The sequence below is a fragment of the Ambystoma mexicanum genome, chromosome 6p (assembly GCF_040938575.1).
Source record: "Ambystoma mexicanum isolate Mex_15411 chromosome 6p, UKY_AmexF1_1, whole genome shotgun sequence".
Lineage (NCBI taxonomy): Eukaryota > Metazoa > Chordata > Amphibia > Caudata > Ambystomatidae > Ambystoma > Ambystoma mexicanum.
In genome coordinates this window covers 910,274,643-910,288,727 of record NC_090935.1, presented here as the reverse complement: position 1 = coordinate 910,288,727, position 14,085 = coordinate 910,274,643, and the positions used below count along the sequence as shown (strand labels likewise).

The following is a 14,085-nucleotide window of genomic DNA, read 5'->3' as shown; positions in this document are numbered from 1 at the left end:
CCTGTGTGCAAATGGATTCAACTCTTCCTCGCAAGGCTTAATATTTCATATGACTATGATCAGATTCGTACATGCTGCACCTGGCTGTCCCATCTCATACATGTATTGGTTGGCTGCTCTCACATCGTACACTGAGGTGTCGGTAGGTGGGTGGGGGGAGCTTTGGGGCGGGGGGGCTATAGCCCCGGGTCATTTGGTTGTATCCCCGGATAGAAGCTCAGGGGCTATAACCAAAACGCTAGCTAGCCCCAAGTCCCAACAGTCTCGACATTAGCTTAGCCCCAGATTTTTTACAAAACTAGCAACACCCCTGCTCGTGCATGTATTGGTCATCTGCTCTATAAGCACAACTATGAGTTGAATGTGTAATGCTAAACAAAAAGCGTTGCTCCAGTGCGAGAAAAGCGAGGTGATGGAATTGTCTCAACACCCAAGCATGTGTACTAAAATAGAATGTGTCTTGTTGAACAGATATTGAGGACGTGTGGGGGAGAGGAGTCATTGACCTTCATACGCACATTAACTGCACAGGATGCATGAAGGAAATTGTTTTTTCACTCCATGGCTGAGCAAGAACAGTTCATCTTACCGTCAATGTTCATTTTATTATTCTTTTTCAAAGTTGGAGGAGCTCAGCTCACATAAGTGCTTGATGTGTTTTTTCTTATCGCAACTTTCAGACAGAGGTCACTTAAAAGTGGGTAGAAAAATCTGGGCCCTCTCTTGTATTTGACCAATTGAATGGCTGTATTCTGCTTTGAAATAACAGGGGTCGTCTACACATTTATACTCCAAATGTTAGGCGATAGGCTGAGGGTGCCTGAAGTCGTTCACCATATACAATGGCCTTTTTTCTCTAGTTATCCCAATTCTCCTGCACGGTGGCCTTCAGCATGTCGAATAGTGTGTTTTTCTTTTTTTTTTTAGTTTTTTTTTTTTTAGTAGCTTACTCGTTCAATTGGTTTACTGCTTGCCAGTGTGAATTGTATGGCTGTGAACTGCTTACATGCTTTTTTCACTCTTATTCGTCCAGCCATTCCAATTCCTTTAACCTTTCGTCCTTGGCTTTCATTTGCTCAGACTCCATCGGTCTCCATCGTGTGGAGAATTCCAGTCACACAGAGTCTGCTGTCAGCCTCCATTTGTACAGCCCGCCCTTCGACAGTTGCCAAACATTTGATCAAAGAACAGGCCACAAAAGCAAAGTCAAGATGACGTTTTGGAGTGCTTATGGAAAAAGGACGCCTTTCGTAAGTTGAATGAAACATGGTTTTAATTTAGCAATACTTCACATGCATCCACTGATGGGAACATTGGGGTCACAGGTTTGAACAATGTTGCGTTTTACGCCTGCCAGTAACAGTATAGCGGGTCTCATGGCTGATGGAACTCTTTGCGAGAGTGGAAGCACACCACCATTCGCTTCAGTACCTTGGTTAAGCATTTCTACTGAATCTTGTCTGAAATGTAAATTTGAAATCCCCTAGCTTCAGGGATAAGAGTAAAATGTGCATTCTTATTTACCTTTCACGTGCTTTACTTTCCATAGGAAGCACAGTATTGGAGATCCTTGTTACAAATTTGATCAATGTATTACATTGAAGCAGCCGTTAGGATTCAAAGTTTGTTGGCAATTTAGTAATCCTGCGGAAATCTTTAATACCAACTGGGACAGAAGCTAATACCTTTCTTAACTTTCAGCACAATCTACAAGGCTTATACTAGTACAGCTCCACTCATACATCACTTTGTAGATGTATATAAATAGTCGTAACAATTTCTGCAACGAGAAATAGTGTTTAATGTTATTGGGTCCTGTACCGCGCACTCTTGCCACCTGTGTGGTCTCTTGGTGCTCTAGTGGATCTGCAATGACGGAGGATTGAGGGGGGGGGTTGTTCGTGATAATAGAGGGAGAAGAGCATGAGAGCTTTGATGTGCTGTTGGCAGCTTCGGTTTGGAGAAACCAGTCACTGAGCGGAAGTGCGTTTTCGGTTAGTAGCCATCAAGTGGTGTTGAAGCATGGTTGTGCATGGTTTGGTTTTATGTTGGGCGTTGTGAAGTGCGTGTGGTTTATGTTGCCGTCGAGGCATGGTTGTGTTTAGTTTAGAGTTTGAGGGAGAGTATGCAGAATGGTGAGTTTTTAGTACAGTTAGGAGCAACACATTTCCTACTTCCAATAATCCAGTTAAGTTTAGCACATTACCCACCCTCAACGGTCCATCTAAGTGCAATAGATTTCCTGCCCCAACAATCCATCTCGGGGAGCAGAGCCCAACACAATACGGATGTTGCGCAGCAGGGAGCATATGGATAACCGATGCAAGCAGACTGGATGGACGGTATTGATAACCTACAAAGTTTGGCCAAATGCAAAAAAGGCCAACCCACGCCAATAGACCAGCAGGTAGCTGTGTGATATTAGGCAATAAGAGTGGTGGGGGGCTTTACTGGAGTACAATAATGGCTGTGCTCCCCACCCACACCACACGTACCTTTTTTGTCACTGTAGGTAGTCGGTGTCCATGGGCTAACAGGGAAACCAGGGAATGGAGTGGCCCTTAAGAGAGCTGCCCTTTGTCTCTGGCCCTTACTGCATACTAAGTGAGCCTAGACAAAACATGGGACTGTGGACCCCGCCGGTTCCTTTGACGACTGTGAACATACCAACAGGAAGGCTCCCTTAAGGCTGATATACAACATATACTCAGGTGGAGCATATCTGATGTGAGCACTTAAGTCAATCAACATATCTTGTGACGTTTTATCATTAAAACTACAGATTCTGATTCGGGCATCTAGCATTTTATCGGTTGCAATTCCAGAATTCTGTAGGTGTTGTTTAGCGCGGCTCGCGCCCAAGTTATTCCTAGTGCGCAAGAATCTGTATCTCGTGTTTCACAATGTGTAAACAAAATGCTTTGCCAACCAAAGCGCTGAGCAGATCCAATGACTGGAGGTACATGGACAGTGTGGACATTTCTGTATTGCATCACAATGGCCAAAGGCACCATGCCAGTTCCTTCTGCTCCAGTGCTCCTTATGCAAGGAGCCATGACCGGCTGGGTTGTGAACCTCCTCTGTGCTTGATCAAGTCATTTGGCAGCCATCCTGGCCACTGGCACCCTCATCCAGACAGTAATGACGGCACGGAGTACTGCGGAAACCTACTTTGCTTTCTTCCAGTAGAATCTGATGGAAAGCGAAGTTTGTAGGGGGAGTTTGTATTCTGCTTTTGCATCTTAGATGAGTCTGGGTAGGGGACTGCTCCGGGCAAACTGCAACATTCCTTCTAATGGTGGATCGCTACGCCTTAGGCACAAGCATTCCTATTGGTATTTCCTGAACTATTGGTTTTGTTTCAGTAGAGAGAGATGCTTTGCATCTACGGTTAGTGGTTCTATGTGAAACTGGCCTAGAAATAATGTCGAGTTTAAAAGGTCTTCCTACACTGGGAATCATTTTGGAGTCCTCCAGAGCGTAAGGGAGGGGCTAAAGACAGGTGTAACACACGCCTGTCTTCACGCCTCCCTTCACGCTCAGGGAGTATGGGGGGGGGGAGAGAGGGAGGATTTATATTGTTTCTGAAGGCGGAGGACAGGGGCAGAACGGGAATTGCGTTCAGCCTCTCGTTTGCCCTTAGCCTTAAAAAACGAATTGGTGTGAAGTTGAAATTCGCAGCCTTAAAGCAACCTTGGGCAATTCCTTATTTTAAATGGGTTTGTAATAATGATTGAATGTGGAAAGCTGGAAAAAGGCAGCAAAAGTGGATTCCTACTACTTGGCTGCCCAATAGAAACGAACTGAAATATTAAGAGAGACTTGAATCCGAAGTATGCTTCAACATTGCGATATATTTATGTTAAAGTTCAATGCTGAAAAAATGGTTGTGCTCCTTTAGCAATTATTGTTCAAACAATTTCACTTTTGTGATCATCAAAGATTGCACAGTGCTACTGATAATTTTATAACCGTACTTGAGTTCAAACAACACTTAGGAAACCTCAAACTGAAATTTCCTTAATTATACTTAAACATCATTGTAGCGGTAGACCCCTTTTTGGCGCTGCCGAAGAGGCGCGCGCTGGTTTGGCGCAACCGCTTGGGCGCGGCGGGCAGTTCGGCGTGCCCATTTTGGTTCAGAAGACTTTCTGGCATTGCCGATTTGGCGCCAGGGACATTGCAGCCACGTCTAAAGTTACTCCCTCACGCCAAATATAAAAGCATAATTCTTTTCAAATGCAGCACGTTGACGGGTACTCTGCCTGTCCGCGTGTTGCATTAGAAAATAATGGTGCCTTCTTCACCCCTCGCTTTAGAATATGCTTAAAACCAAAGGCACATACATGTACGTTGGTTTGCAGCACAGTAGGCGGTAGCGCCGTGAACGCACAGACGAGGCGCTACTAGAATTCTAGCATGTAGTTTTGCAAATATCTCTGGAGATCTGTCTAGATGCATAGCTGCCGGCCCGGGATGCACCAGAGACAAATTGGTGAATGATTGCATGTAGATTACTCTTGTGCACCAGAAGTGAAAAAAACAGAGCTCACTGTGAGCAACCCAAAGCCCACCCAAGTAAAAAACATGGATATGCCATTGTACACTTTTCTCACCAAAGATCACTACTTTATCCCTTTCTTTTATGTGGAAAATAAGCGGAAACAGAGCTCTGAAATCATTGGCTGTAAGCCCTGGGATGTCACTTTGCACTCCTGCTCACATTATAGTTGCTGCACTACAAGCACCCCAGTGCAACATGGTCCAAGCCTAAAAGCTAGGAATGGTTGAAATCGCCCATTTGCCGCACCCAGTACCCCACCGTGATGTTTAGACTCGGATCTTTTGGCACGATGGGAGGGAGTGTCATTTATTTATTAAACAAAATTGCATTACAGAGTTTTATCAGTTGGCCTAGCGGTTATGCCAGCTGTTGCAGAGTCTCATAGGGCAGGGTTCGTGGTTGAGCAAAAGCTCACGTTTTTTTTTAATTTGATTTTAGACGGTATTGCATTGCAGAGTGGAAATATGTAACGTGTGCATGGTCAGGTAATACTAGTAGTTTGGCCTAGAGAGGGGGGCGGTGCAGGGGAGTTATTATCATTGTTAGTAATTGAAAATCAAGGTCTACGGCATCAAGTTTTAATCCGACACACACAGCACTGGTGCGCCAAGTGACTCACAGGACACGGATAATATGCGTTATAGCATGCATAATGGCGGCATATATTAAATACATGCATTGTAGATGATGAATTATAAATCTACAAAGGACATAAATACTGTACACACACTGCCTGTTCATTGGATGGGTGGGGCTAAACGGCGTAACTGCCCCCATTGTTCTCGAGCAATAGGGGGACCATCGCTTTGCCTCCGTGCAGATCATGAAAGTTTCTGTGGGAAATTCTGCCCACACGCCATAGTGACTTGAAACATGCTATGTTGACGCTGTATGGGGGACTTTTCATCCCAGCTGCTACCTGGCTCGCATGAGGGCTCTGCGATTGTTCAGAAGTGTCCTGGTTGCTGTAACTCCTTATTTTTTCCCCCAGTCTTTTGTTTCTGGTGGTGTTCTGCAAGAGGTCAGCAGTATAATTCAATAGTGCATTCCCAGGGGGCTCTTTCCCCTCAAATGCTTTGGCTCTGGTAAGTGTTAACGCAGATTGCATGTTATGCACGTTCAGTGTCTTACAAGCAGGTGGGTGTACCAGAAAGGCGTTTCTGGTGAGTGTCTAGGTTTTGAACTTTGTAAAACCTTCCGGACAGTCTATGGTGATGTTGCGTTTCTCAATAGCGACTGTACACTTTCAACCATTCCTTGCTTTTAGGCTTGGACCAGCAACTATGTGAACAGGAGTGCAAAGTGACATCCCAGGGCTTACAAATGATTTCAGAGCTCTGTTTCCGCTTATTTTCACATAAAAGAATATGTGGTGCTTTAATTATATAATAATTAATATTATAATGCCATCATTTTTTTTTTTTAAAAAGAGAACATTTGGCACCTTTGCTCAGCCACAACCGCTAGGCCAACCAATGGTATTGCCTGAGCATGCAGAAGTTACATATTTCAACTTTGTAATGCAATTTAAAAAAAAATTAAAAGACTCTATCCCTCCTTCGCGCCAAAAGATTCCTGCGTCTAAACGTCCCAGCGTCAAACTGGGCGCACCAAATTGTCCTGATCCGCACTGTAGCATCCTCTTTGGATCAAACAGCACTTTGGCGCCCTCAGCACGTGTTTCCCCGCATTACGTCATGCGGTTCATCAGGAGGAAGTGTGCTAATCTAAAAGTTAAAAGTAAAAAATGTAAGAATGTATAATTTTGTGAAACTTGGCCACATAAACCCAGAAAGTGTTCCTGGCACTAACACTCTTAATTAGTTTTTTTAAGATTGCGTTTGAGTCACTTGCTCATAATGAAAAATGATACAAGTTTTGTGTTTACTTTCACTGCTGGTGTAGATTTAGGCACCAGATACAAAATTTGATTTCAAAAAGTGTCCAAAAGTATGTTGCGCGGCAGATACTTCCTACAGGATAAAGCGGGGTCTAGATGGTTTCTAAACTGATAAATTTAGAATTTCGTATGATGTGAAAGGAGGCACATTATTGCCTAAAATTTGTGAAAAGACGAAAAAATATGGAAAATGCAGCACTTGCCTTGTTTTCACATAAGAGGGTTTCCCCAAAATACTCAAGTCCTCGCTGCGATTTTGCCGCGAGTGAAACAATATGGCTGCCATTTGTAGCGGAGTCATGACTCGATCGTGTCAACAAATTGGGTTTGCATGCTGGCGTAAAACCGATGATTTCCTATGGAACCGGCCTGCTTTTTGCACAACCAGAAAGCCATCTGTTCCCATGGCAGGCAGCGTTTACCCCACTTGCACTGCATAGGGGGTGACTACATGGTGAGTATACAGCAACTTTCCTACCACTGGCCTGCAGAATAAGGGGAATTCAAATCCCCATCGTCCCCTACAGCCAAACGGAATTGACGGAAAACGGAAATGACGTCTACCTGGTCATCCAAGCTTGGATGGCCCAACACCAGTTGTGTCTAAATGACGACAAGACGGAGCTCCTGATTTTGGGCACTGCACAACGCCTGAGCAGACTAGAATCGTCCTTATCAGTCATTCACTATAGACGGTAATAACATTCGAGTCTCAAAAGATACAAAAACGTTAGGTTTCTACCTTGACACCACCCTATCACTAACCCGACAAACAAATGCTGTCAGATCTGCATCTGCGTACACATGCAAACTCATTGCAGCTTGCAGACCATTCCTCACCACGACTAACAGTGTCACTCTGACAAGAACCCTTATCATGGCAAAAATTGATTACTGTAGTGCTCTTTACCTAGGCACTAGCCAAGAGAACCTGAATAAACTCCAAACCACCCAAAACAATGCTATTCGTGCCGCCCTAAACATTCCCCGCAACCACCATATCACAGAAACCAGAACTAAGTTAAAGTGGCTACCTGTTAAGCAAACAATTTCACTCAAAACACTCACCCTTAGGCATAAATGCCTGGCCAATAAAGCCCCGACCTACCTCGGTAGTCGACTGTCGCGCCACTCATCCTCCCGACCTCTTAGAACTGCCCAGTCCCACTGTCTAGCGATCCCTAGATTTAAACTGCAAAAAGCAGGGGGTTCAAGTTTCCCTGTCCTAGCCTCCAAGTTATTGAACTCCCTCCCTGCTACAATCAGAGCTGAAGACTCATTTAACACTTTCAAAGACAATACTAGATCTTGGCTCTTCGACCAGCTTTAAGGCCGGCTCTGCGCCTCTGTCTGACATACTCTGACCTGCCGACCTATGCTATTACTTAGCGGCACCGAAACCACTGTAATATATGTATATAGATCCTTCTGTGTAAATGTATGTAATGTTTTCTGTATATTTGCATTTCTGTAACCTTGTACAAATTGCGCCCTGATGCCTCCGGGCCTTATGGATTGCGTGTTATAAATAAATAAATGCAAATACAAATGGAGATCACCAGCATTACAATCCCACTGGCTTAAGATCTGCAGGGAATCGGCCTTCGACAGAAGCCTGCTGCATCAGAGAATGTGTGGATCCTTCAAGTGCCGGCGTGTTTTATTGCATGTAGCATCCATGTTAACCCCGGAGCCAGAATCCCCTCCCAAAACCCTTCTAAGCATCCCTTGTTTCTTCACTGCCACTCATCTACGACACAACCAAAATCCCAATTCCCGCTCCGCCCCCCAATTGTATATTCTTGAAATCCACAGGGCAGCCTTGCCTGTGCAAAGGGAGCGAGGACTGTCTTTTAGGGGTCACACCAAAGACCTAATGGGCACATATGAGTTCTAAAAGGTTTATGCCACTGCTTAAATGCCCCTAAATCTAGGGCGCCTACTGTGCATCTGCACTCTTAATTGTACTGGTAATGCTCCCCGCTGGGCTTGCAGTCATCTGCAACATTTGCTCATAAGTGAGTTAGTCCGATATGCTGCCATGTATTATTTCTTCCTAGAGGTCATCTGCACTGCCTACTCAGGGTGACGGGGTGTCCATTGTTCCAATGCCACTATAATCTGTGCTTAGAGTGCCCATGGTGATATGATAGCTTATTTATAACACGCTTAATACCCAGAGGTTTCTAAGCGCGGACCCAGGGATCGAACCTGTGTTGCTCTGTCGTCTTGCTTCGAAAGCGAGCGTGTTGCCCCTGAGCTATCCTCCCGAGACAATGTAGTGCTTGCACTACAATACTTCGAATGCATGCCAGCTGTTTGTACTCTTCGCTAATTTGCTCAACATTCTACTTTCAACAACTCTGAGTTGCGTGGCTGTTCCTTTGCGATTTCCTTGAGCTTGCTGGCTGCAGGAGATCTTCACATCTCCCCGTAGGGTGAGGAAACGGATGTTAAATGTGTGAGGCGCAAGTCTCCCATAAGGGTCCTCTTCAGGGAAAGTTACCTTTGTGGGAGGACACCCCATGCTCTTCCTTTCACTAGATATGTAGTTCACAGATTCACCCTTGGTTTTCCCCTCTGTCAGAGGGAGAGTCTTAACCTTATTGGTTTTCCAAAAAAGCATGGGAATCCTGTCCTTTGGATAGGTTAAAATCCCTTCCAGGTCCTATTGTCTTCAAATGCCTGGTGATATCAGTCCAAGCGACCATGAGGTCCCTGTTACAATATGCGCGCAGACCACCAAATGTGTATCCACACACACACACATCTCAGCAAATGCAGGCACATACCTGTACCTATGCACCTAGGGACGTGTCATCTTCAGTTAGGTGGTCTAATTAAAAATGCCTGGACACAACACAGCGATTTATTTACTTCCAGGGAGGATGAAGTCTCAGCAGAACAATGTTAGGATTGCACTAGGTCTATTCTTACTAGATTGCAAAATGGCTGCTATCCAGAAGACTTGCATTGAGTGCTCATTTCGGGACTAACGACATATAATCTCTTGACATTCACCAAGGTGCGGCCTCATTTCTTCCATATCTACATCTTAAAACAGGTTCTGGGGTAACGAACCGTTGGGACTTCTGTAACGCGTCGCAAGAAAAACACCACATTTGCTCTCAAGTGTGAAAGGAAAATGCATGCCAGGAAATTGTAGGTCGACAAAAGCGGTGGCATAAAAGCAGGAAGCGGGCAGGAGTCCCAGAGCTGCCCCAGTCAGGCTTTTAAGATGCCTTCTTCCCCAGGTAGTTCTTGCGTGGACAAGATAAGTGCTTGAAGCCACCTCCCCTGAATTTAGATCAAAAGGGGAATCGTTTCACTTCCTTAGTGTTAAGAACTATGTTTGCAGATTCTAGAGACCCTCAGCTTTTTCAAGCCACCCCCTGCCCACGTTTTCCACCGGTGAGTGCATTTTAGGCGCTCATCGGGCTAGACAGGCCATGTTTCCTGCATCCTCTTATAGACGCCACTTTGGTGCTGGGTGGAGCCTTCCATTCCAAATGTTTGGTGTCTATACAAACTGCAATGGCCGACACGTGTTTCATGCGATCCTGCATTTTTTCAAGGCTATGGAATAGGAAGGATAAACTAAAATCAGGAGGGGGGTCGGGGCAAGGAGATAAAAGTGGAAAGTACTAAAAGTGTATGAATCTGTGATACATGTTTTGGATAGCTATTCCCTAAAAATATTGGCTTTCGTTATTTTCCCATCACGTCATGAGCATGTGATGAGAGCTAACGTTTCCAGTAACATATGAAGCTTTTAGCAACAGTCAGTCCATTCTCTAGTCAATTTGCAGAACATAGCTGATAACAACTTGAATTAATAGCGGCAGGTTCTCATCTCCATTTTGGATTGCACTTTAACCTCTATTTGGTTTAATAAAAACAATTGTGAAAATATCCCTTTTAGTTTTTGCCAAGGGTTATTTTGGTCAGACTCTACTAGACTTTGATATCTTTTTATAACACTGGCCCTTGAGGGACAAGGAAACATGTTTTTGGCTGACTGAAGTGATTGACTGAGGAAACTGCTAAATATTTCTTTCTTATTTGCCTCATGTGTTGAAGTTTAATTTGGAACATCACTTGTATGAGGCGTTCTTTCATGTTTTTATGTGGGAAGTAGTTTATTCCTTGTTGTGTGAAAACAAGGAAATAATATGAGGCAGGGTAACCAAAAAGGAAACACACCAAACACAGGTTACAAAGTACTTTATTTTATACTGAATCCAGTTACAAAAGAACAGAACAAAATTCAGATAGCTATCGACCCTCAGTACAACACAGCGAACTCCGGCGTGGTTCGGTGTGCTCAGTGAGTGCATATATTCATTGAAACAGTCAGGCTTTTATACATTTCTCCAGCCTGTTGTCCAGCCTTTCTTCAGGTTAACCATTCCATAAATAAGTTACTGCTCTAGGGTCCTTTGCCAGGTCAAATCTAGTTCATCTTAGGTTTATACATTAACAAGAAGAAATGGTAAAATGTATGCTCTAGGCCTAACATTACAATGCGGGACTTAATTTATACAATATAGTTAAGCAGGTGTTCTCATTCAATTATAGATCAGTTTCGGTGATACAGGTAATCCATTGCACACAGGTCAGCAGAAGGACAAGGTCTCAGCTCATGACCCTAACAAGTGGCCTGCAGGCAAGTTATACATTAGCTGTACAGAGGTCATGACAATCGAGTTCTCTTCTGAATAACATAGGCTACCATTTTAGCTCACATGGTGACTTTATAGAGCAAGAAAACCTAAAATGGCGGCTTGACCCAAAATGACAGTTTACATGGTTTCTAAGGTCAGGACCTTGCAATGCGAGTTTATTCACATGTAGTTTATAAGCAGCTTGTTAGCAGCTTGGCGTAGGCCAATATACATATATTCATAGCAATAGGAGGCACGATATAATTTCTAGTTTGACAGTTGAGCAAATGATTAATTGCTGAAAATTAAAAATGCATGTTTGTCTAATTACCTGGGGGCAATATGGTTATGTGGGATAAACCAATTGTCTTGGGACACAAAATGAACTGAACTGGAACAAACCTACTTGTGTTTTTTTTTCTGTTTGTGGTATTATTCGGAGGTTACATAATGAAAACTGGTTTCACTGTGACAACTGTGAACATTGGAATATGGCACTGCTATTCTAACTGGGCATAATTGTATCTGGCCTTACTGAACTAAGTGGGAAACATTGAACATGTTGTTCATGTCCTAGTTGGTCATAATGGAATCTGGCACTATTGTCCTATCCGGTAATAGTGGAGCCTGGCATTGCTCTTATATCCATGACAATGGTTGCAGTATCTGGGTATTGGATGGCAGTGGTGCAAATACTCTGGTTTTGTTGGTGACACTTGGCAATGGTGTGCATCCTTTTGATGTTTTTACCAAAACCTTTGATGGAATCATTACTTGATATGTCCTAGTAATAACTGAATTAAAAAAAGCGAACATATTGGGTCCCCAGGCCACTAGTGATGGTACAGTCTGGGCATGTGATGGCAATACCAATGCCTATACATCTTAAGCAATGGCTGTTTTTCTAGGTGTCATAAAATGGGTTACTCCCGAGCAAACCTGTGCATGGCTGACCATCTATTTTGGGGGTGTACGTGATGTATTTGTGTGTATCTGGTAGTTCCTACCTGGATTTTCTGACCCCAGTAAATTACACCTGAAAATGGTGCACAAAACGTAGTTGTTTGTTATGACCAGACCTAGGAGTAAACTACCTTGGCGTCGGGTACAATAAAAGCGGGATTCCTTGTGATTCAATGTGCCTCATTATGACCCTGCCGATCTGGAAACAACGGTTGTAAATCCGCCACCACCGTTGTTTCCGGACCAGCTGATTCAGAGTTCTGCAGGCGGGAGGTGTCACTCCCGCCAGGTCAGACCTGGCGGGAGTAACGCCACCCGCCTGCAAGCGGAAATGGAAACACCGGCTCCGTCATAGACGGAACAGGTGTTTCCATTGTCCCCATCCCCATGGAGTCCTATGCGACTCCATGGGAATGGGATTTACGGAATTCCTCCTCCGGAATTGCGGGTCACCGGGGTTGTAATGCCCTAGTGATTCCGGCAATCACGGAGGCGGAATGGTATTTCGGGTACAGCGGCAGCCTGCCGGTTTTTCCGTCACGGCTACCGCCGGACTCCTAATGAATGTCTTAGGCGAGACATCTGCATAAAACACGAGTGTGTTTGGCCAAGACTGTCTTGTGTGGGACCATTTCTACAGTGATAAATTGAGGACTGGTGCAAATGGTACACTGGATTTAGACATTTGTGACTGTCAAGAAGATCTTTTCGTTAAAGTATGTTTTTATTTACATTCATGGAAGTAGTAAGCGTTTTATATTATTGTCTGTTGTAGCAGGATACATTGAATGCATTTTACGGGGCCATAAAGCATGTTTTATACAAAATCAAACTTTTTCTTTCAAATTTTGGTCTTGTCCTCACATTCCTGTTCGGTGTTTGTCTTACCTTTATCCTTAAACGAGGCAGGGCGACTGCATTTCTGGGTCCCTACAGCAGAATACAGGGCGAATATGCTAATATCATCCAGCTGCACCATCGCTTCGTCGCGCCAATCTAAACCATGATTTGAAGAACTGGGCTGAGAATCTATTGTGTGACATGATTTTTTTTTCTTTCTCCTGTAGGCATCAGAAGTAGCGACTCGGGAGAATAACTAACTTCTGAAGATCTGAAAGCTGCAGGTCCCGGGACGCTGGGGCTGGATGTTGGATGCGGGACATGGTTACAGTCTATACCAAGCTGCTGAGCGGCAATGTTTGCGTGTCGGCTGTACCTCCAGTAGGACAGTTTGATGGTCGCTCAAATCGGCGTACCCCAATGAGATTTGGGATTACAGCATAAGTGACTAGGTTCATCAGCAGGTGTAAGGCGTTTGATGTTGTCTCTGCGAGCTATTCTACAGACATTTTGAATGGGATTCTTTCATTATAAGTCTGGCCTTTAATTCCACATTGGTACTGTATAGGGGAATGCATCTATCAACTGACATGCCTTCTGCTTTTACTCGCCATTTGTAATATTTGCATGAACATGTTGTTTTTTCCATACTGCAATTAGCTATACTGTACAGGCTTTTTTAAAATGCTGACTCGATCACTCTGGACTAGCTTTTAAAATCTCTCCTTTCATAATGTGTTAGCCTTTTTATTATTTGCATAGTACAGTTTTTAGTAGTCTCCTGTCACAAAAGATCAAATTTAGCCTGCATTACGTTTCTGAACGAATAGAATGTTTGAAGTTAACATTGTACAAAGGTGCATTAAATTACTTTTTTTTTTTGTGTATAATGTTTTGCGGACGTTGTGTATTTATTAAAGTAAGAGCAATCTGATGGCACTAGCGCAACTGGGAAAGCGGCTGACAAAAAATGTACTATGGTAACAACCAACATCCAGATCTACCCACCTCTGGTGCTCCCATCCATGTGTTCTTAGCCTTGTCAGTGCTTTAAGGATGGGTTATTAGATCGTGGGTTTTTTTGCAGGCTTGCTCAATTCTGTGTGGCTTGGAGGTTTTTAGAGCTGGTTCGACGGAGCTTTAGCTCTCTATCA

At 43.9% G+C, this 14,085-nt stretch overlaps 1 protein-coding gene across 2 annotated transcripts in view; it reads left to right on the top strand.

Moving 5' to 3' along the window:
- The window catches only part of CDO1 (cysteine dioxygenase type 1), a 125,393-nt gene extending 111,572 nt beyond the window's left edge, over positions 1-13,821 (top strand). For both annotated transcript variants that reach the window (XM_069625532.1, XM_069625533.1), the window contains exons 4-5: positions 1,081-1,250; positions 13,159-13,821. In XM_069625532.1, coding sequence (XP_069481633.1) covers positions 1,081-1,250; positions 13,159-13,191 — 203 coding nt within the window. In that variant the 3' untranslated portion in view covers positions 13,192-13,821. The remainder of the gene's footprint in view (positions 1-1,080; positions 1,251-13,158) is intronic.
- Positions 13,822-14,085: the final 264 nt, after the last annotated feature.